The sequence below is a fragment of the Takifugu flavidus genome, chromosome 9 (assembly GCF_003711565.1).
Source record: "Takifugu flavidus isolate HTHZ2018 chromosome 9, ASM371156v2, whole genome shotgun sequence".
NCBI lineage: Eukaryota > Metazoa > Chordata > Actinopteri > Tetraodontiformes > Tetraodontidae > Takifugu > Takifugu flavidus.
In genome coordinates this window covers 10,462,745-10,486,262 of record NC_079528.1, presented here as the reverse complement: position 1 = coordinate 10,486,262, position 23,518 = coordinate 10,462,745, and the positions used below count along the sequence as shown (strand labels likewise).

Below are 23,518 nucleotides of genomic sequence, written 5' to 3'. Positions count from 1 at the left end.
GGGGATTCTAACTTAATCAGACAATTCAATATGCATATGACAACAAAAAATAATTTCACATTAAAAAATAGGCGAGGAATTCCTACTATCAAACTTCCTGCATCTTGTTCTGGTCTGTTGGTTTGTAAATGGTTTATAAAATATGCCTGTTGACAGTTGCTAATTATGATAATCAAAACAGGCAGCAGAGAAACAAATCTACAAGTGTTTTCATACATCAGCCTTCAGTTTGTTATCCAGTCTCAACAAATTATAGGAAATCTGATTTGAAAGCTGATAGCACAGGAGTCAGCTTCATAAAGTCTTAAATTCCTTTGAGAGGACAGGCGAGTAAGCAGCCATGGGTCATTCTGAGGCATCATCTGTCATTGATCCAACTTGGTTAAATTGATAAAGACGCTGCAGCAAGTGATGCTGTCAGCAGTCTAAATGCTCAGTCAATCTCTCTGCAATAAGAGTCAGCACTGAGTGGATAAGACTCACAGTAAAAGGTGGAACGAGAAATGAGATTACCGTCAAGCCGAAACTGTTAGGATAAAAAGATGCAACTAATAAAAAGGTGTAAACCGTTTGCATTTGTGTGTGGAAATCTAGCTTTCCATAGTCTCCATATTTGTGGTTTACATATATGTTGTAAAAACCATGAAGGAAAATGTAGTGAAGGCAGCAGCCTTTACTGATTGTGTTTACATACCTTTTGCTGACAGTTTGCTCTTTGCCAGGTCCTATCAATATCACTGCAAAACCCACAGTGAAGAGTGCCAGTTCAGGCATAAAAACACAGTGTAATATGCTCATTCAGTTCAGCACCATCATATCAAGTGTATGACTTGCATTTTTTTGGGTGGGGGGGTGATGTAAATCCACATATAAATAACGAATGTGTACTTGCATGGAAATAATACCTCTATTCAACCATTTTTATGTTTTTACAAATGAAATGAGAGTGATATTTGTAATACTGATGACCCATTGACCCTTTAATGATGGCTAATGAATAAATTACTGGGCTCACAAAAGAAATGTGAGAGGGATAAGAAAGTGGAAAATGATGTAGGAATAAATAGGCGAGAGCTAGCCACACAAACCTGCTGAGTGATACATATGATTCATCACCCAGGGGAAGAGCACACCCTTCTAGTTCAGTTTGCACCCACAAAATTCCCCATTATAATATTTTCTACCTTCCTAAAAGCCCGGCGTGACAAGTCAAGAAAAGGTTAGGATGGAAAGATGGATACTAATGGGACATCACTGGTTCACACCGTGCGAATCGCACGGCTCCTGTGAGATCTCGTTCAATCCTGGTGTCCTGTAGTTTAATGCATTTTGTTGTGAAATAATAAAACGATAGAGAGAAAGTTGGAGCTGTCACGCTGGGCTATCAGAGCAGTCTCGTGTGGGGCGGCTATCTGCTGCTTTAACCTTCTGAATTCAAACAAAACAAAACCTCATTAAGGAAAAGAACATTTTCAGCTGTAAAATAAACAAAAGACCAGTGAGGCACCAAAACCACAGTTGGATGCATTCGTGCCAGTTGATGTTAATAATTAAATGGAAATAGCCTGTAAAATCACTCTGCTTTAGGCTATGTTGGTGTGCCTGCTAATGTTTGTTGTCTGTATGGGATCGCAGTGAAGATGAGAAAAACTAAAAATACATCCCAATACCTCAATTTCCATTTGTCTGTCAAAACCCCTTGGTGAAGTGGTCTTCTGCAGCACTGCTACATTGATTTACAGCGTCCTTTATTGCACTGCAGGCAAAATCCCAGGCAAAAACTGCAAATCATCCAGGCATCAGGGCCCTTCATCCAAAGCAAAGCCAGGGGGGTGATTACACCAGTAGCATTGCTAGCTATCAGGTTGGCTAGTACCTATGTGGGGACACACAAATGAATGAACAAATGGTCTTGACCTTCCAAGAAATACTGTGAAATAAACCACACAATAATGCTGTTTGCAAAAGGCACATAGACACTGTTTTAATAAGGAATGAGGCATTGAGCTTTGCACTTTCAGATGAATGTAACATTTGACCCCTGATTGTAACATTTTCTAAACGTTTCTGTTGGTTTTTTCAACTTCCTGATCTCTCCTGGCACCACTCCTCTCATCCTTGCCTCCAGTTGAGCTTTTCACTCAGTGTAGTCTGTTTCCAAGCAGCTGCCGGGAGACTTCACCAAGTCTCTGCAAGTGGTTCAGGAGACAAGGGATTAGGGACACTGCTGAGGTTTCAGGAAAGGATTCCAGATTTCAACACAGCTTCCGGGCACAGCACTTGCATTTGTGTTGTGTGAACACGTTATCTAGGATGACATGATTGTATTATAATAAATTAAAACAATGACATTTGAATTAAAATTGCTGACATAACAGAATAGGAATAATCATCATAGTGTCATGAATCAAGCTTTTGGCAATGATTCTGACTCTTCAGCACAGATAAGCTTATATTTGATTTAATACTGTATCTAATTTGCCACCTTCAGTCATAAACAAGAAGGTTGTTATACTTAAGATGCAGAGCCCATTTCAATCTTCAGTGGCTCTACACATAATAACAATAACAACAATATATATCTTTCCTTTTCTTGACCCCTTTGTCCCTTTTGGGGTCTCTGGAAGGGTGCTGGAGCCTATCCCCAGCTGCATATGGGCAAAGGTAGGGTACACCCCTGGATGAGTTTCCAGCTCATCATTTGGTACCTTGCTCAAGGGTACCGTGACATTGCTCTGAAGGTGTTCTGGCATCTTCCCCTACAAGAACACCTTCCCTGTTTTGCTTACTTTGGGGCCTCTGCTTCTTAATAGACTGAGCTACCACTGCCCCAATAATAATAATAATAATAATAATATAATAATAATAATAATAATAATAATAATAATAATAATAATAATAATAGTAATAAACTCAAAAGTCTTCATTGACACACTGTTATACAACTGAAGTTGGAGGCCTTTATTCATTGGATTGAACCTTCGAGGTTATCCACATTCAGAGCGCGTCTTTTCTCTTTGAGAAATACTTCTTGCTTAGAAAATAGTGCAGGGACGTGTGCATGTAAAATGCATATTTCTTCGCAGAGTGTGGTTAGCTTCTGAATACCAGAGCTGAAACAGCAATTGAAATAGCTTTTTCAAGAATTACCTAATCCTGGGAGCTACCCCATGGTTCCGTTCAAAGAAGACGCCCCACATTCCGGGTGTAGGCACAGCGCTGAGAATTACCTGCAAAGATAAAGGCAGTGTTCTGCACCAGCGACTAAAGGCATGTAGTGTGGAAGAGTATTACCGGCACATCTGGTGCTTCACCGTGTTTGATTCTCATATTCAGGCGTTTAAGGAGAAATCTCCATAAAATCAAAACAGATAATTCCTGCACTGCTCTGCATTAGTCTGGAGCTGAGCGTGAGCGAGCAAGTTTTTTTCCCTTTGAAGCTTCCTGATTTTTAAGGAGTCAGAAAGAGAATCGGGTGCTGTCTGAAATAAAAATGTTTCTGTCAAGCAAAAAATCAAACTGTGAATAAAGGAGGCTTTTTTGTTTAAATTTCAACCAGGTGGAATCATTCAGAATACATCAAAACAGTCATCTCTCTCCCACCTGTGTTTATGGAGGCCCACCAGACTGTAAGGTTTTGTGTATAATAAAATGTTCTCAGTATGAAAACATTGTTGAACGTGGTTTAGTATTAATAGTATTCTGTATGTACAGAGCAGCAGCGTTCATCTGGATACGCATCCATGATATGTAGAATGTGTGTTCATGACACGTAGCATTTCAAAGTTATAGCCTTTACACCCCCAAACATTGTCTGTCAGATCAATAAAAACAAACAGCTGGTCTTTCGGGTCATCAGCAGGGAATAGTGTTCTCTGGAAGGTTTCATGGTAAACTGAGTTCCCAGAAAGCAGGTGGATTAATTCCTAATCTCTTTCGCGCAGTACTGCTTTGAAACACATTGTTTTTTCTGTGCAAAAGGACAAAATATGATGAGTTTTTGCCCTGATGGATTAAACAGGTTTAGTGGGGTTTCAAGTCAAATACAAATCTGGTAGCATTAAAATAACCAACCTCTTAAAAAGACGCCAACTGGGAGGATTCACTGCTATATTGTGTTGTCGAGGGGTTTAAACTGGAGAAGGTGAAATTGATACTTTTTCTCTTCAGGTAAGTGAGCCTCCAAGCACAAAAGTGATTTAATCTTTCGATCAGTAAGGCTTAACTAAAGTGATCTTTACGTTAAAGTAGGGCAATGACTGATAATGCATTATGCATGTGACCAAATCAACACTTTAATTAAAATTTGAAAAGATTTATTGAAAGAAGGTCAAAAGAAGCTGTTTGCCCTGGTGATTAATGCATTGACTGTGAGGCTCAGTTCGGTGGACATGTTAGCTGACACTGGATTGATGTCTTGTTGCCGTGCAGTCAGGTCTTTAGGTTGTTTTTTTTCTTTTTTTCTTTCTTAATGATGGGAGTATCAGTCAGAGCTCTGTGGGCAAAGCTGTCTCCACCAGCTGATATAAGGGCCCTGACATGGTTTAAATGGCGACGTATTCCTAATGCAGCATTTTGTTTTCTCAGAGTGCCGTGATGTATTGTTACCCATGATGCTGAGGGAGTTGAGTGGAGCACTGGTCAGTATGGCCGACGGGCCACATGATGACAGGAGAAACAGTCTGGAGCTGCTCAACAACATCCTGGAGGTCCTCAGCATGGACAGTGTGGTGAGAGGGCATTTTGTTTTAATAAATTAGACTCTTCTCTGTTAAACATGCACTAAAAAGGAGTGCATATACGGTAGTTGTTACAAAAGTTGAAATAGACTCACAACATCAAGGTCTGGCAATGAAGCCACCCATAACCAATTAGCTACTAATGACGAGGGTTTAATATGTGCTGCTGCATGTTTGCCAGTTAGAGCAAAACCAGTTGTCGCTTTAACTAGGCATGTTTAATATGCATACACAGCACAAATATATCCCCAATATCCAGCAGAGAGGCTTAATTGCTCCTGCAAGTTGTTGACAGCCTGCTGAGCCTTTGAAGAGAAGGTATGGCTTATTGCAGCTCTATTTGTGTGGATAAGACTAATGGGGCGTGAGCCAAAAGATGAGAAATTGGAAAAGTAATGAATGGAGTTTGATTTGATGGAGTGGTGCTAGCGGAGGAGCACTGCAGAGAAACAGGTGAGAATTTAAGGAGGAAAATATAGATAAAGATAGAGGGATTAAAAGCAAAAAGAGGAGAGTGGAATGACAAAGACAAAGAGGAATCACAAGTGCTGGAAGACGTTCTTACCTCTTTGAACTCCTTTTATTTTCACCCTGCTCTCTGCTCTTCGCTGTGTGGCGATTAAGCTGTCACACTACAGCTGTTTCCAACCCAAGAGCAAGAGGCGGAGGAATACAATGGCACACTAGACAGATGCTCAAGACTGCGGGAGAATTTGTCTTGAATTTATAAAACTTTGTGAAACTTTTAGGCATGTGCAGCAACTGTGTGTGCACTGCATGGCCTAAAGAGAGTCCTGCCAGAGTTTGTTTCTCTTTCCTCTACCCCGCAAACAATGTTTTCTGTTTTCCCTTTTTAAATGAGCTTGGCAGTTGGAAAAAAAAGAGACATGCTAGTTTGCAGACAGTGAGAGGAGTGAGAGAGAGAGAGAGAGAGAGAGAGAGAGAGCCTCACCTTTCTGCTTTGAGATGAATGTCTCAGAATCTGCTTCCAGGAGACCAGAATATCTACAGTAGGACAGAGTTTGTCTCCTTTGGAGCAGCTGCTGCCCAGAATGTGTGCATATTGTGTATTTGTGTGACTAAAATTTAAATGAAATGTAAATGGAACTACTTTCTCTCTCATGGCTGAGTCAGTTTGAAAACCGGGCAAGCCAATGTGCACGCACAAAAAAACACATGCAAAAATTTGAGATACTGGCCAGGTATATCTGCTTCAATTTAAACTGACAGCACACTGCATGATTGTGTGTGTGTGTGTGTGTATGTGTGCATGTGCACGTGTGTATTTGCTGAATGAGCAATGACTCTCAAGATGCTTATTTTTACCTTCACGTTAAGGTCAGTTTGTCTTTGCATATATGCATTTGTCATCAGTTAGACTTTATTTCCTATGAATTGCAGAACTGTTTTCATTGCTGTGTCACCTCTGTAAACTTCACTGCCAAACAATATAAATCCAGCATTCATGGCTGTTTCATGGCTTGCTTCTCTGCACTACTATCTATATTTTTAATTTTAGCTCTGTTGCAACACGAACAATATGCTAACATTCGTCAGTGCAGATGTCATGTAATTAAAGAATCAGTAACTTGGCTTGGGACAGGTCCCAGCACAAACACAGACAGACTGCTAGCAGCTGGTCCCCTTTGCTGTCCCTTGGCCAGATGGAGGTAAGTAAACAGAACACTGGCTATAAAGAAAGGGGAAGATAGGAATAACAAAATAGGTCTGCACGCACACACCGCATGCACAAAAACTCTATCATATATAATGTGCCGTCCCAATATTCAACATTAGTTTGAACAACAAATGAAAGGAAATAAAGCAGGGTGACCCTTTCATATTGACTTAAAGCAAACGTTTGGCTTCTGTTTATACTTGGTGTTCATCCTGCTGGTATCTTATGGTGTGTTTTCAGACAACCGATATTATTGTTCAGCTATTTGTGATTTAAATGAGTCCCAACATTCACTCTGTCTCAAGGTTGAACCCATTAGACTGTGATTTGTTTCTCTCAGGGGGAAACCTTTCAACACGTTCAGGATATCGTGGTGTCTTTGCTGAGGGTCATCAACAGGACGGTCATCACAATGGGTCGCGAGCACGCCTTAATCGTGAGTACATGCCAACATTACTGTGAGCGAGTTCAACAATGTTTAACTTTTCTTTACTCACTTTGTCTCCCGTTTCAAGTGAATGACAAGCAACACCAACACCTACAGTAGCTCAGGTTATTTCACTATAAATCACAAATTTACAGGAACAGCACACTTTTTTCAAAATACGCACTTTTTTATTTTACATAGAGGGTGAAGATAAGGAAGACAGGGACATTGTGGAAGCTTTGAAAATGATATTGTTAAGTTGTGTCGTACTCCTGGCGTTTAAGAACCCTTCAGCCAGATTCGGATTCTAATTTTCTGCTGGTTGTGTCAAGAGTTTACATTTGCCAATTTTAAAGGTTGACCCAGGTTAAGGTGCCTTCAAGTTTGCTTCTTTAGATTTTACTTCAATGTTTTTTTATTGCCTGTGGCAGCTTAATGAACCAGTGAGGTTCTGTTTAAAAGCAGTTTGGACAAGTTTTGATTGTGTCTGTTTAAAGCAACATTGACTAAGATGTTTTGTTCAACACCACTGCTGTACATGCACACTGAGCTGGTACCCTTTATGTATTTTTCACTGAAAGACAACATTGTTTACTCTCAAATGATTCAAATCAGCTGTGAGAGACCAAAGAATAATATCAAGTACAATCCAATGCTGAAATTTTACACAAAATGACTCTGCTGCCATTGGAAGGTGTTGAATTGGGAGCACAGCTATGGATGGTTCAGACTAACCTAATGTTGCTGCCAAGCTATCGTTACCTGGTTCAAGTAACATGACAACAATATTACATCAAGTATTTCTTTGAGATAAAAAGATTCAACCATTTGCTGCTATATCATGCTACCACATGAATGTCTGTCAACATGGATTGAATGAGTGATGTGACCAGCGGCACGACAGATATTTGCAGTTGAACACAACTTCTGAACTACTTGTCATTTGACACTTGATTGACCTTTTCTTTTCTTAGTTTCCTCCAACACCCTCCTTCATCTCTTAACTGCTGTTCTGACTTTCTGACTTTAACAGCATTAGCAACTTTTAAGCCAAGTGCTGTAAAGCCTTACAGTTTGTAATAGATTTTGCTTTATACTGCAAATTGCACAAACTGAAAACTACAAGGCAAGGGCAGTGATTTACTGAGCCATGGTTGTGGGAGAGGCAACACTCTCCTGTAATTAACTGGTATATCGTTTCTGTTATTTTCATTATGCTGATTTAAGGTTTAAAAGTTACATAATGTCACTTTAATATGAAAAGTGATGCTTTGTTGCAAGACAACAGAGGAGGTTTCTGTGCAATGAATTATAATTCAGACCATTAACTATACACTTATAACCACAAATATATGTATGTGTGTGTGTTTGAGAGACAGAGAGAGAGAGATACACAGAGAGAGAGAATCCTTGAATAAAGGCTGTGCTCAAATCAAAACACTTCCATTTTAGATTGTAAAAGGAGAGAATCAATCTCTGTCAGTCAGCGTTGACAGAATATTTAATTATCTGACACCACCTGTCAGCCATTGATGAGCTGCTGTCTCTTAATGTGTTCTTAATAAAATCTCTACCACGCTCACACAAGCCCTGATATCCATCACATGAGCCTTCAGTTGCAGAGGTCTCATTAGCTCGTGGTTTGCTGTCATCCTTTCAGTCGTTCAGTTGTTACATTCAAAAAATGGCTGTCCAAACCATCTGAATCCAAAAGTTCAACCGTCAAGAACTTTTGATTTTCAGAGTCCCTTGCTTATTGCTGTATTTTTCCATGATGCAGTCTCATAAATGCACCTATCCAGGTGTCTAGACAGTCACTCAGCCAAGTGGCCATATTTTCTGCTCTAAAGGCAATATGGGAAAATGGGTGTTCCCAAGTGAGAATAATCACAAATTATAAACCGAAGTCTGGTTTGGAACAAGAAAAGCTTGTCTTGGGGATCTAACATCTCAGGTGAATCAAGCTGGCTCAGGTGTCTTTGTCATGTCCTCATCCTGCCGTTTCTTTTCATAGTAGAGGCAAGGATGACTTTCCCTGGACAACCTGCCAATTACAGGGATACATCTTGGAAAATGCACCCACCGACCCAGAAAAACCAGGTTACTCCGAAGCTTTGGCCTCTGCTGATCTCTTACTGACCACTGCATGTCTTCCAGTCGGAAAGGTTACAGCCACCAGAAGCATTTTTTGCGTAGTTTCTTCACACGGCCTTTGGTGCTGGGGCGGTAAGAGGACGGTGGAGTTGGCGTGGGCTTGGTAAGAGTTGGAGCAGGCACATCATACTCCCCCTCCAGAGCCTCAATAACACCTTGCAATCGTCCTTCCTGCTGTCGGAAATCATGCTCTACGCTACAAAACATAAAGAAAAGAGAGCCATATTTAGCAGTTGGGATGGTGTTAAACCAAGTCAAATGTATTTATGTAGCTCACATGGTGCCTATGAGGTTTAGTAAAAGGTGTGAAGAGATATAAAATTGTGAACTGCGAGCTATCCTATAGAGACAGCTCTCCATTTTCCTCTAAAAGTATCACTTTAATAGAAATATGTTCTTCTAGATTTCATACATTTGCAGTGGGTTCATCTCAGAGCTCATCTGAAATCTATACTGTTCTTCTGTGTTTTATGCATTAATGGATTTTTGGCTGCTGAGCTAAGAGTAATTGGAGGTGGAAATGAAAAGGAGCCCAAACTGGAGATAAAGTTGCTTCAACTTTTTTTCTTCTTTCCAAGCCTCACATTACACCCTTATTGGCTTTTCATAGTTTCATAGATTTCCTTTTGTTCTAACTGTGTGTGTGTGTGTGTGTGTGTGCGTGTGTGTGCGTGTGTGCGTGTGTGCGTGTGTGTGAGAGAGATAGAGACAAAAGGAGGAACACACGTGCAAGCATGTACACCCTGAAGCGTCCATGCTAACGCAGTCCCTTGACATCTAATCTGTGCAGGTTTCCCAGTTGAGCGACGGTAAATATGCAGCAGGGAGTTATAGGCGGAGAAAACAAGTGTCCTCTGGGAAATTTAGGGGTACAAAAAATGAAAGAAAACACAAAGCTTTAATGAAACAGTGCAGCAAGTTCACTGCAAGGAGGGAAACGAGAAGAGAGGCAGCAAGTAAAGAAAGAAAGAATGAGAGCCACCAGAGGCGGTGAGAGAGGAGGGCAGGAAGGTCTCAGCTGCCACAGGAGTAGCACAGGAGAGAAATGAGGAAAGAAGCAAAAGAATGAGAAAGTAAAAGCTTTGTTCATCAATAAATGATAAACAAGATGTACCGTGACTGTACATACACCGATATTTCTCGTCTCTGTCTGTGGGTCCGTCTGTCTGTCTCTTCCTCAAACATACACAGAAGTGCACCTGTCCATTTAAATTATAATCTCACTCTTTTTTAACAATACATTTACCAATATAGAACTCACCTATGTCTATGCTGCCCACACGCTACCATTTATTCTATAGTGGAATTGGCTCTCTGTTGTGTGTGTGTGTGTGTGTGGAGGGGGGTATACTATCTGAACAAACTCAGAGTTTGATATTCATTTCGGCGTCTTCAAATGAATTAATGATTTTTAATCTCTAACTATTTAGGTATTGTGACAAAGGCTTGGGCGAATGAGTGAATGCACAATCCAGCATCAGTTCTCAAATGTATTTGGATCTTTAAATATTAGATGTAAAGGTGTGTGAATGAGAAGACATGGTTTTGAAGTGAAAAGCCTGTGGATCTGTTAACTGCAACGGGTCCTCTCATTTAACACCCTGTAGGCACCAGTTTGGGACTGAAAATCATTTCAATCAAGAAATTCAACAACGTAATGTTTAAAGTCTAAAGTACGACACTGTAGAATTTAAAACTAAAATGGGTAAACATGTTCTATTTCTGATACTATTGATTAGAATATTTCTTTAAATGGAGTATTAAATGTAGTTTTTGGAAACAAAAAACAATGCAGGAAAAGCAACTATCTAAGCAACTGCATTTAGCTGCTTGAATAAATCATTATGCAATCTATGCTTCTGGAAATTGGATTAATAGCTTAACTACAAATAATCCTATATATATATATCTATCCTAAATAATAAATTACATAATTGTTAAATTAGTAATCAGCACAAAAAGGCAAATAGCTGTAAACATTGCAAATGTAAAGTACTATTATGTAGTGATACTATTACATTAAATATGAAGGTAGATCTGTAAGGACATGTGCACAAATGGGTAAAATATTACATGTTTGTGTTCCCCCGTGGGCTTCAGCACAAGTAACCGAGCTAAAAGAATTAAGAGCTGCAATAAGGCAGAAGTGTGTGGAAGGAGGAGGAGGATGAGGAGGCGCAGAGCTGCACGAAGAAAACAACAGCAGAAATGAAAGTTGCAATGCTGGAGGGTGGCATGTGTGCTGGTGCTGTGAGCAGGTTGTGTTGTTGAAAATTGGGAACAGTGGGGGAGAAAAAATGTAAAACGCGTCTTTATCCTTTGTAGCCCAACAGGAAAGTTTATGTGATTGTAAACAAGTAAAAATAGCCACGGGCCAACAGATTTTATCTGATCTACACAGACGAGGAGTTCCTGATGATAGTAAAGGAGTTTTAAAGGCTATATTATTCTTTTTATGAATAAATATTCCTCTTCTGATATCATCTTCCTGTGCTTTTCCATGTTGCAGTGGCATACATGCATAAGCCCAATTCCACGTCCCTCTTGCTTGAGCAGAGCATGATGATTTTGGAGATCTGCATGGAGTGGTGAACAGGTGATCGTCATAGCTTGTGGCAAGGATGAGAAGAAACCACATTGATTGAAGTTGGAGATGAAAGTGGGATTGAACATGCATGGCATGAGAGATGTTATTATTTACACCATGAAAAGAGGAAACTAAGAAGGGTGGGGTGCAGGCGGTGGAAGGATTAAACTACAGTATGTGGTGTCAGATTAGGAGGAGTCAGCTTGGTGAGTTTCAGATCAAAGAATGCAGTTATTTATTTAGGTCGCATACACAAGGGACAACCGAAGCAGCAAAGATGCATTGTTTGCATTTCGAATTCATTTGTGTTTGCACAGAACACACACATGCAAATAAATATTCTTGGAGATTGTCTTCCTCCTAGCATGTGTTCATTTCAATATTGATGAGGTGGATTACTTGTGGTCTTTTTATTGTCTATTTGTTTGAGCTGTGGAAATGTGCAGAGACAACAGGAAGAAAGGCTGATTGAATGTATAGAAACAAGAAGAGAGAGATGCATTTTCAGGGTGATAACAGAAGGGCAGCTGAACATGGGACAAGATCATTGAGAGTTCTCCTGGCAAGAATGAGTTGTCTCCAGTGAGTTATGTAAAGTAAGCTCATTATGGAAATCAGATTACCTGTAGATGATGCAGGCAGTCTTTTGGCAGGTGGGGCAGTTGTTTATGTCCTGACCGGTTCTGTATGAGCTGCGGCTGCAGGAACAACACATTAAACATTCACACACGCTTCACTGATAAATTAACAATGCTGATAAAACCCACATATATGCCATTAATAAGCTGCTATTGAAAAAGTGGGGATACATCACAGTTAGGTGTCAACAAAGGCATAAAAGACAACTACAAAATTGAAAACATAGCTGTTTTTTCATTGCTTGCTCTTGTACTCAGCACAGAAGTGTAAGATGTTTGCTCCAGGGATTGTCAAAGGTCAAAGAATAAGATTGCGATCATTACTGCATGTTATCGACCAGCAGGAGGCACAGAAAACCATCTGTTTAGTCCTGGTGAGGCTGGAGAATCAATCATATAGGTTGGCTAGAAGTTGGTGTACATTTCAAAGGAACATGAGAGAAAGTGTGTTATTTTGGTTGATCAAGAGTCAAAAGTGTGTTGCAAAGGAAAAGCTGTAGTGCTGACTGGCAAGTGATTAAAGTGCTTAGTCTGCAAGGAAGGCTTGGCTTTCCTCCATAGTGCAGAAATACATTTTAATTTCAAGAGATACAATGCTTCTCCCCACCCCCAGCCTCTTCAAAAGACAACACAAACTACAGGGGAAGACAAGTATTTGTCTCAGGAGAGGAGCTGAGCACAGCAACAATCTCTCAGCCCAGCTGATACTTTTATTACTGTAGCCACTCAGAATACTTTCATTTCTGCATGTGTAGTCCCTCTTACTCTCTAGTTCTTTCATTTTACATTGCTTATTATTTTCCACCAGTTATTTCTTCATCTGCTTGTTCATTTTGAATGAGATTTTAGAATTTTACTGATCACTACTAAAGCATACGTGGGTCAAGCCTCCATTTTCAAGATCTTCAGGTGGCACACATCTGGTTGTTCCAAAGTTTAGACTTCAGACTATAGGTGAGCAGGCTTTTGTGTCCATGGCCCCTCGGCTTAGGTAGAGACTGGAATCAATGTAATTATTACCGATTTGAACTGAAAGATGAACATTCACTCAACTTTTGTGCTGGAGATTATATGTGGGGGCAGAGAAGAACAGCTTCCTCTGGGTTAAATAGCTGACGAAAAAGTGGAGGACCTTAACTGAAAGGAAGTAGGTCCAGGAAGAAAATTTGCACAAAGAGTGCGTGAAGCGAAGTAGCAGCACCGTACTTGGAGCAGGAGATGAGGGATTTGTGAATAAAAGGGCTTGCAGGATGGGAAAGAAAAGCAGGCAGTACTGATTAGCAGGCAGTGGGACGGCTCTGGGGGATGCTGTCGTAGTGTGCAGCACAACCTTTGAAGGTGTGAAAAAACAGTGGAAGAAACACTTAGAAGTTCGGCAGGTGTCAAATATCCATACACGAATGCATCAAACACACAGCACACACATTTTCCTCTATGGCAATCCTTTATCTACCTGTCTGACATTTAAAATCTATTGAAAGTCTGCCGGTCACTTTTTAGAAAGTCAACCATACTCTCTAGTTTGCACTCCCTTGTCGTCTTCTTGTCTCTTGATCACACAATATCCTACACATAGCAGCTCTCTCTGCAGTTAACATCTGTAAGTCTCCAGTTTATTCTTAATTTCAGCTTTACTCTTCCCTCTACATCTTTCATATCTTCCCTCCTACCCATTATCTCTCTCATTAGTGCCCCTGTACTCACCCTTCACTGAGGGCCTTGCTCTTCTCCAGGTCTTGAATGACATTGAGAAGCACCTTAATCTTCTCCTGATTGGACACTAGATTCTCCTCCACACTTTGTAGCTGGGTCTCAAGCCCACGTGGAGCGGTTCCTGCCTGGCCGCTCAACAGTCCCCCTGGAGCGCCATTACATTGTGCTTTCATGTGAGTTTTACAAGGCAGGGTGTGCTCGTCTAATGATTTGCTCTTCTTTTTTGCATAGTCCTTGAGTTTGATTCGAACCAAAGATGTTTTCCGAGGAGAATTCGTAGTCTGCTGGGTGACTTTGGTTTGTTCTGCCACGTCCGAATGTGTTTGTTTAGGAGAGTTTTTTGCAGGGAGGGGTGGGGTGCCTATGAAATTTAAAAGGGAAGAAGCTTTAGGTTTAGATGAGCGGACTGGTGTTTGTTCGCCTTGGTGTATTTTGTCATTGTGTTCGTCACATAACTCTGTCCGTTTTGTCTCTTCTGCTGGTGCGTCCGTTGTTTGTGTAGCTGAATCCTTGAGATGTGTGAATTCAACAGAATGTGGCCTTGATTGTGACTTTAAATATTTTGTTTTGGTCTGGGTGTGTGATGTGTGGTCGAAATGTGAGCTGTGGGTTTTGGGTATGGTGTGTGAGAGCTGCGGTATTTGAGAAGTCTTGAGTGATGTCGGTTTTGCTGTGTTTGGAGAGTCTGTGCTTTTGATGCAAGCCTGAGTTTCCAGACTAGACTCTTTCTTTGACTGGTTGAGAGCAGAAGGCTTCCGCGGAGGATTTGGTAAAGTCTGACTCACTGTTATTTGATTGGCAGCCCTTCTGCGACACGCTCCAGTGCAGGGTGCAATCTGAGATCGTCTCCTCCCACATGTCCCACAAAGGCGCGGAGGCGAGGTCGCCATCACTCGACAGGGCCGTGGTGGGGTGGCATGCACTGTCGTACAAACGCTCCCTGTCTTTAATACTGAGCGACGGCCCTCTAGACGTAGAGACTGTACCCTCCTCCTTTCGTGTGTCTGCTCCTTATTTTCTGTGGAGTCAGTGCAAACCCCTCCCACCATGTCAGAAGCCACCACACTGCCATTTGTATACCGAGGTGTCCTTTTAGCTTTGGGATCCTTTGGGGTCCGTATAGTTTTTATCTGGCAGTACACTTCACTGCCTGATCCCTGAGACCCCATGTCGTCCTGCGTCAGGCTGTTAATCTCGTTGTTAGAAGTCTCTTTGGTCACTGGCAGATTGTTGCTTTCACTTCCGGTAACTTTAGCTGTTTCTGCTGCCTGTGTTCTGTCTGCTGCCAAAGCAGGTAGCTGCTGTGTGTGCCCTGGTTGCCTGTGTTGTCGTTTGATGGAGGGGAGAGTCCGCAGCCTGGGAGATGTTTGCACACCGATACTGCACAGTGGCCCCCATCTCCCCCCTGCCAGGGGAATCCCCAGCGCAGGCACTGGATTGGTTGGGTCAGTCAACCTCCTTCCCATAATCCTGCGCAGATTTGCTCAGCCCCCCGAGGAGCTGAACACGATGGAGGTCAACGGCGGCATCTGCAAACTTGTGTTGGATTATATCCAATAGAATGTGGGAATGTTTCCAGTGGTTCAGAGAGTTCACACAGAGCTCATCAGGAAAGGAATTCAATATCCAATAAGACTGTAGTACACTCTCAGTGTCCTCTCATTAATGATCCCTTTACTGTTTTGGCTACATCATTTTTATGACTTTGACAGGTTGTAGCCAATGGCCTGCAGTTGATGAGTTGAAAGGATTCTCGGGGCATGTTGGCTTCAATCTGGAGAGAGAGAAAGAGATAACCAGAGAGGCAATGAATGAGAAAAATGACAGAAGAATGGAGGGCAAGGACAATGGGGGAATAAAAAGGTAAAACTGGTGAGAGGACACTATATCAGGAAGGTAAAACTCCAAATAAATCTGGGTAGACATACAGGCCAGATCAATACCATATTCTACATGTTTTAATAGACCAGTATTTGTGTCAGCAAGCTGTTTATCCCAGAAGGCTAAACTAACATATCTTAAGTGGAACAATACATTTTTCTAATTCATGAATGCAAAGGACGAACACTCACCTCAACCCTACAAATTAAGGTCTTATTAAATGAAGTTTGAGGTTAATTGTTAAAGGAGAAGAGACTGTGCTATAGAATATTGATTATTTTATTATTAAAGTGCAATTTGGAGAAGAAAAAATAGTTAAAAGGGCAAATTAATGTTCTACTTTTTGACCCCTTTTGATTATCTGATAGAATTGGGGCAGAATAATTTTACAGTGCATTTGATTTTTCCATAGGAGGAAATGGGGACATTGCAGTAGCTCATACTGGCAGAGCACACTCCAGAAAAAGCCCAGTGAGTTGAGCAAATAATAGGTTTTCTTTTTTAAACAGGCACATACCATAAACATATATGACGGTGGATCATTTGATTGGACACGGTGTGCTCAGATGCTGCCTATGCTCTTCTTTTATGATTGCGACTGAGCATAGTTGAAAAAGTTCCTGGAATGTTGCACAAATATTTAGAATCCAAAAAGCTTCTTGTGTGACACATGAAAGGTTTAGCAAAACAGTGAGTTCTTTGCAACCTTTAATTTTTATATAAATATGAGAGGTCATACATCTTGGGTGTGAGGGCCCAGCAAGAAAATAAACCCTGTATCCCCTTTGGTATTTTGATTCTTTGTTCCCTACAACGAATGAAGCCAGAGCAAGAGAAAAGCAACAGTATTACGAGCTTCTTCTTTGCAGGATGTGGTGGCATGCTCCTCATCTGTCAGTGACAAAGCTGTACCATCACCAAAGTCTTTATCGCCCTGTTTGAGGATGCAGATACTGTATATGTGCAACATTATGAAGACAAATGCATGTCATCAGTTGCCTGTTTTCCATCACCAAACACTGCAGGAGAGAGGCTGTGCCACAAAGACAGCAGCTGAGACAATTTACCTTGACAGAGGCTTCATTTACAAGCGCTGACAAACTACAAAGATGTTGTGTATCAGAATGTACTCAAATAAGTGAGGAAATATCAGGGCATTTAAAACACTTAAATTGAGCAAAAGCATCTTGATTTTAATTAAATGGAAATAAAATAAATTCTATTTTAGCTTTAGTTTTGATAGATGAATCATCTAATTTATAACGCTGAAAGGGACTTAAGAGGCCAGAATATCAAGTAACATTAATAATTTTTAAGTTTCTTACATCAAGAAAGAAATAGCAGCAGTCACACCATCTTGCCTTATCTTAGTCAGTGACAAGATAGTGCTTGTGGCAAAAATTCCTCATGCAAATTGTGTTGAATATCTTCAGTATGAGATAGCAGAGCTTCTGAAATGTAGGGTCTTAATCTTCGACTTGATCAAAGCACATCTGCTCAGTGACATATTGCTGCTATTTATATGACTGTCTTGAGACCATTTCATAGCCTTGCAGCTAACTCATGGCCAATTGAGACTAGACGCTTTATGATTAGTTAGAATGGTAACCGCCTCCATTTTGACCCTGAACTATCTCAAACATTCTTTTTTTTTAAACTCCGTTATGATAAATATTTATTTTCTGTTTGTGTTTGTGTGTGTGTGCGTGCGTGCGTGTGCGTGTGTGTGTGTGTTTGCAGAGGATGCAGCAGCCATTCAATGGATGAGATTCATCATTTGGGAAAATAACTTGTAGATGATGGCTGGTGCCAGTCAGAGGAAATCAAGAGTGTGACTGTCTGTGAGAGAGTATGGGCTGTGCTGTTTGAATGTGTTAATGGGCTTTTTTTCCCCCGAGGGGAACTAACAAATCAACTAACGCTGATTTCAGGGCACCTGATTTCCAAATATTTGTATTGCCCTGTAATTTCCTGTTACCTCCAATGCATGTTTACACGATTTACATCACCATACACCATTCTCCTAATCTCTCTGGCACTTTATTCTTCCCATCTTTCATCATTACCAGTGGTTGGCTGTAACTCCGCCCCATTCCCATCTCTGTAATTATCCGTCTGAATTGCAGCGTTTCTCGTTCTTGCCCACCCCCAGCCCTCTGTCTGCATAATTAATCTCACTTCCTTGCCCACATCACACCTCTTTTGCCTCAGGAAAGTGATTGGTCATTGTGGATGCTTACTCCTGGAAGGAACAGGGGAGGTGCATTAAAGTTATAGCACTAAAAGGAGACAACAGGTATGTGTCCAGGGGGACAATGCAAAGGCTTGCTTCTCCTGGAATCTACTCCAGAATCAAAAGGAGAAGCACCGGAGAGAGACGTTTGATGACATTAAAGGCTGTACCAACCATTTGCTACTAATCAATATTCAGTGTAAGTGCGTTAGAGCATCTGGCAACACACACTCACACACACCCAAATATACTTTCTTTAAACACAACATGGGAATTCTTGTCAGGGCACAAGCTTCTCTTAAGAAATCTGTTTATACATGCAATGAGTTTAATTTGTCATTTGGTAGGTTTGGGGTTTTCTACAATGCAGTGTCTCAGCAGGACTCTGTGTGTATTTGTGTGTGTGTGTGTGTGTGTGTGTGTGTGTGTGTGTGTGTGTGTGTGCGTGCTCTTGTGAATGAATGAGTATCCATTGGAAAGCAACGGATACTAAATGCTCTGGTGATTCAAGTCTTTTGTCATTTCAAGGTGAGACTCATTTTTCAGCTGCCTATTGACAGACAGCGCATGCGTGCAAGTGTCTGTTTCGGTGATACGCTGCTCTCACAGCTGCTTCTCTCATTCACTTTCTCTCACCCCCTGGAGAGCTTGCACACCCTGCAGCTACTGTAGGTTACTGTAGTCGCTTGAATTTCTTCACCTACCACTCTTTTCAGTCATTGTTCAATTGGGAGACTTTAATAAGGTGATGTTTTATCTCAGCTCTCTCTCAGATTAAACATACCTTTTAAACTTGCACATTTCCAACAAAGCCTTGTTCCTCTGATGTGGCCATTTAATTGCATTGTTGAAAGGAAAATTTATGACATTATCCCAGCACACTAAACTTAATATTTTATCATAGCATCAGTACAAATTACAGACAAAGTCAGTCTTTGTAAAACGTCGTGGGAGATGTTTGCAGAATTAGGGATGGCATTAGCACAGGTGTCTGCTTAGTCACGCTGTCAGCTCTTAGATTATCAAGAATGCCACTCTGACTCGTTGCAAAATGATCAATGATTGTTAAAGATTGATGTTATCTGCAGACAGTCTGTCAGAATGTTAAATTGAACGGCTCGTCACGGGCGACCTCACTGTTGCACGCCTGAATAAATGTCATGGCACAGAGAAATAATTTAAAAACTTTTTGTTTGTGTTGGTAACTAAAATATACTTTTGCATCTGTGTTCTGTATGCTCAGAACTGCAGTGTTGACCCTATAAATGTTAGGTTGACACGACACATGTTGACACAAATATGATCTATCAAATATGATCACTGCTCTATTAATGGCTGGTAAAAGCCTCACATCCTCTCCTGTACCCTCCAATCTTCTGAGGCCCACCTTCTTGACGTTCCACTGAACCTGGTGAGCAGAGCTCTCAGCTTTGCTACCACCTTGATCCACCCACATTTAAAAGCCTTGTAAAAAAATGTTTTATGTTCAACATTTGCTATTTTCCTGTCTTATTCTTTCTACTTTTTTAATACCTTAAACTTTGGTGAATTTTCCCTGGCTTAAACTATCTTTGATTGCCCTGTAAAGTGCTGTCTAACTTCTTATTTTTCTTTTTATTATTAGCAATACAAGTAATACCACTGTGTCCGCTACTGCTGTTACCACCAGATGCCTCTAGAAGATACTGAGTGGGAATTTTCAGAGTATCTAAATTAGGATGAAAAATATGATGATATTCTATTCATATATTTATATAATATGATGATATTAGAAGGCATCCACAGTATAATTGTGTTTGCCATTTAATTATTGTGAGGAGAGCTGTGCCTGGTCAAATTGGATATCACTGCTTGTATTGTATAACCTCATGTTTTATTAAAGCAAACCAAGAATGGAAAGTCAAAAGACATAATCAGGTTTAATTGTTTCAGGTATATTCTTCTTCACCCTTCAGTCAATTCCGTTGAGACATCCAGCTTCCAAAATGCAGTTACCACACTTGATTAAAAGACCAGGATTGGCTGAGCAAACTATTTTTATGTCACAAATTGTGCTCAAAGGGCTCATTAAAGAGATTTTCACCTTCAAGAATAAGGATGAGTGTCAGACTTAAAGTCAAACAGTCAACAGTGTGTACAATAATAAAAATCACACGTATTACTTTCGATTTGTTATAGCCATTACTTTAACAACCTTCCACAAAATAAATCTAGCAATTAAGTTTATTTTCCCCCAACTTATATTGAAGGTTTTATCTGTTTCTTTATGTGCAGCAGCAAGCTCTGACAAACATGAAGTGAGCGTGCGGTGACGCAGGACAGAGAACAAGGAAAAACAAATTCAAAATAATATTAAAAAACGTATTATAATTACATCACACGACCTCTGTTGCCGACCAGCATGGACATGTTATTGTCACATTCATTAACACCCCCAGATGTGAGAAAATTAACACGTTTTAACCTGCCAAGAGTTTTCTAAAATGAAGTTAACTTCAGGGTTTTCTGTCTCGTCTTCCAGGCAGACTTCCATAAGAAGAAAGATCTAAATCCCCCAAACATCTAATTTTGTCCAAATGAAACATAGAATAGAAGGTTTGTCATAGAGAATGTCATAAAGGATTCATGCATGGTTAATTTTTTGCAGCAGCAGCATCTTGTTGGCTTTTGTCAACTGAATAAACACAATTTGGCAAGTAGGATATAAAAAAGCATATGGAGCTGTGTCTTAGGACATCACTATCACAAATCCCCAATTCTGGTCACTGGCTCTCAGAAAAGACACCTTGTATTGTGTCCACAGTGGTCGTCTTTTGGAAAAATATCTGTAATGCCAGATAAGCAAAGGGTTGTGTGGGAAGCTGAATGGATTGCAGAAGGTATCGGCCAACCATCTTGTGGGCTTTTGTATTGGTTGGTTTATTATATAGGCAAGTAGCTCTGCACCACCTGTGCTGTGCCTCAACCTGCTTTGGCCTGAAGTGCTTGTTCACCTCCGAAGTTTTAACAGAATAACAGTGCGGCTGTGAATCTTTGCCAGCACACCCATTGTTGCCCTGCCCAGATCAACACAGCAAGGTCCGTGAAAATAGAAACTTGGCAACATGAAGAATAAAGCCACTCGCACAACATTATATTCCCAGGGTGCCCGTGCTTAGATCTGCAAACCATCGATCCTAATATGAGCTCCTAATGTGTCTGTTTTACAAGGGCAGTTGCAGCTGCATGGCCACACACACGGATTATTGCGTCTTAATGCTTTTACTAATTCTACCCTTCTGTCATTACTGTCTTTCCACCACATCTTTTGATGCTAATCCCTACCCGTCATCCTTTTCTATTGTCTCATATCGCTCTTCAGCACATCACTCATCCTGTCCGTGCACCCTCGCCGATCTCGCTATCATTAACCCTCAATCTCTCTCTTCCTCCTCTGATCTCTCCATCCTGTGCTCCTGCTGCCCTTCCCCCATCTGTGTAATCCATCTTCTTGCCCTTCTGACTTTCTTCTCCTTTCTTCTTCTGTGATTTTCACAACAATTTCACTGATGGTCTTGTTAGTGACGATGCCTCCTATGTGTGCACAATATTTTAATACTTTTTCTGATGAAATTATTTATTACACAATATTCTAATGACCTGTTGATGTGGTGGCTCTACTCAATAATCCCCCTTTGTCTTGTTACACAGCAGTGGTTTTCAGCATGTATTTTAAATGCAATGAGCTCATTATATGTATTGTTTTATACATTGTTTTGATCAAAGTATTACAAACTGAACTTGAGTTTTATTCAATCCAGTTTTTTTTAAATTCAAGAGGAGACAAAAACATGAGAGATAGATTAATTAAGTGTAAAATGAATAAATCTAAAGGGAGTAATTATTGAAGTTATTCAACAGAAATTCTGTTATTATATGTTTGAATCACAGAGAGTTTTTAAGTAACGAGTCTGTCCAAATTTTGAATATATGTACACTCAGTTCTTTAAGAAGTCACTAAATATGTGATGAATATAAATGTGTTCTTCATTTATTGTCAAATGCAATACATACTGCACACCACAGTCTAAAGCAGATCTCCCTCCCTGTCTCAGATGACCCAATGAGCAAATGCACACATGCACAGGGGGAGCATTAGTGTATGAGTGGGGATATTGCAAAATAATCCCATATTAAAGCTACACTAGTCGTTCAGGCTTTTAATAACAACCAGACTCACACTCACACAATCACACTGGCATCAGAAGCATTCAGAACAGTAAAAGCAGGCATAATTAATATTTCATGATGCAGCACAGCTAACACGCATATACCCAGATTTAACAGATGGATAGGATTATTCACCTACCACACACAGGCACGCAGGCACACACATGCATACAAAAACTTGATATTTTGCCTTCTTTCTCCCTCTGCCCCGATAGTTTTTGAATGTCAAACTTACTGCCAATTTAAACCAAAACCTCACAAGAGCAGTTACCACAAAATGAGCCTCCCATGAAAGTCTGCACACTTCTGTTCATTTACCAGTTGCAAATGAAAATTGTTAAAGTTGATGTGTTTGCTGCAGAAGTTAACCTAAAAAATTCCAGCATTTGCTGGAGAGAATGCTCTCTGCTGTCCTTCAGTCAACCAACATTACTCCAAGGAAATGTTGTACATTATAAATGGGTTTGGGGAATAAATTACTAGCAATGGACGAGGGGGTTGGAGAGCTTCCATATCAGGTATGTTTTACCAGAATGAAATAAGAAAAAACAAACACTGCAGTTATGCATTTATTGATGCACAATGTCCCTGTAGTTTGTTGAATTTTTTGATTACTTACCTTATGTGCTTCCTTCATCCATAAGATTCTGATGTCCTGTGTTGTCAGTATATTTGTCATGTCTCTGTTAGTCCTACAGTCCACAGTAGCTCTTACAAAGTCTCTGTATCGCTCACTATCAATCTCTCTTTCTCATTCTGTTACCGCTGGCTGGCACGCTCGCAGAGCCCAGCGATCGTCCCTCCTCTCTCTCTATTTCTCTCTCTCTCTCTTGCCCTCTCTCTCCTCTCCCTTATTATACCCATACCTCTTCACTTTCACATTTTTATTTTTGCTTTGCTGTGACTATGTCATTAATTCCTCCACCGTCTCTCATTTTCATTCTCTTTCTGTATTTCTGTCCCTTGATCAGGGATAATCCAGCACCATGCTCTGGTTTATGGACTCTCTCTCTGTCTCTCTCTGTCTCTCACACACACAGAGACTCTCTTTCTCTCTCTCTATCGCTCTCTCTGCGCATCGACCCTGGCATGGTGGTAGACCCAGTAAAACTTTGGCAGCATTAAAGTGTCTGCTTCAGGGAGTTGAGCCAGGACACAAACAACCCACATTGAAAACTCATAAACACACACTTGCGTCTATCAATCACTATTTTTATCTTCCCCTTTCCTCATGTACATGCTCTTTTATTGCTTGTCCC

At 40.6% G+C, this 23,518-nt stretch overlaps 2 protein-coding genes across 4 annotated transcripts in view; one reads left to right on the top strand and one right to left on the bottom strand.

Annotated features, from left to right (window-relative positions):
* The window catches only part of LOC130531158 (dedicator of cytokinesis protein 2-like), a 61,674-nt gene that overhangs the window by 20,164 nt on the left and 17,992 nt on the right, over positions 1–23,518 (top strand). The window contains exons 25-26 of the mRNA XM_057042977.1: positions 4,588–4,730; positions 6,758–6,853. Of these exons, the coding sequence (XP_056898957.1) occupies positions 4,588–4,730; positions 6,758–6,853 (239 nt within the window). The remainder of the gene's footprint in view (positions 1–4,587; positions 4,731–6,757; positions 6,854–23,518) is intronic.
* Positions 1,954–23,260, bottom strand: LOC130531159 (protein INSYN2B). 3 transcript variants are annotated; one of them, XM_057042979.1, is made up of 6 exons: positions 22,879–23,260; positions 13,928–15,710; positions 12,209–12,283; positions 5,692–9,194; positions 3,151–3,230; positions 1,954–2,308 (listed from the first exon to the last, which is right to left on the bottom strand). In XM_057042979.1, the coding sequence occupies exons 2-4, from the start codon at positions 15,400–15,402 to the stop codon at positions 9,011–9,013; spliced, it is 1,734 nt and encodes a 577-aa protein (XP_056898959.1). In that variant the 5' UTR covers positions 15,403–15,710; positions 22,879–23,260; the 3' UTR covers positions 1,954–2,308; positions 3,151–3,230; positions 5,692–9,010. The 3 variants fall into 3 exon arrangements, with proteins under 3 accessions (XP_056898959.1, XP_056898960.1, XP_056898958.1); XM_057042980.1 differs by having other exon boundaries at positions 1,954–2,189; XM_057042978.1 differs by having other exon boundaries at positions 1,954–3,230.

What these genes read in the sequence shown, in the direction of transcription:
- LOC130531159 (XM_057042978.1), bottom strand. Translation starts at nt 15,402, where the DNA reads ATGGGAAGGAGGTTGACTGACCCAACCAATCCAGTGCCTGCGCTGGGG. An exon ending in AGCAAGGCCCTCAGTGAAGG is followed by an intron (nt 12,284 to 13,927) that starts GTGAGTACAGGG and finishes TTGTTCCTGCAG; the next exon opens with CCGCAGCTCATACAGAACCG. An exon ending in ACTGCCTGCATCATCTACAG is followed by an intron (nt 9,195 to 12,208) that starts GTAATCTGATTT and finishes TATGTTTTGTAG; the next exon opens with CGTAGAGCATGATTTCCGAC.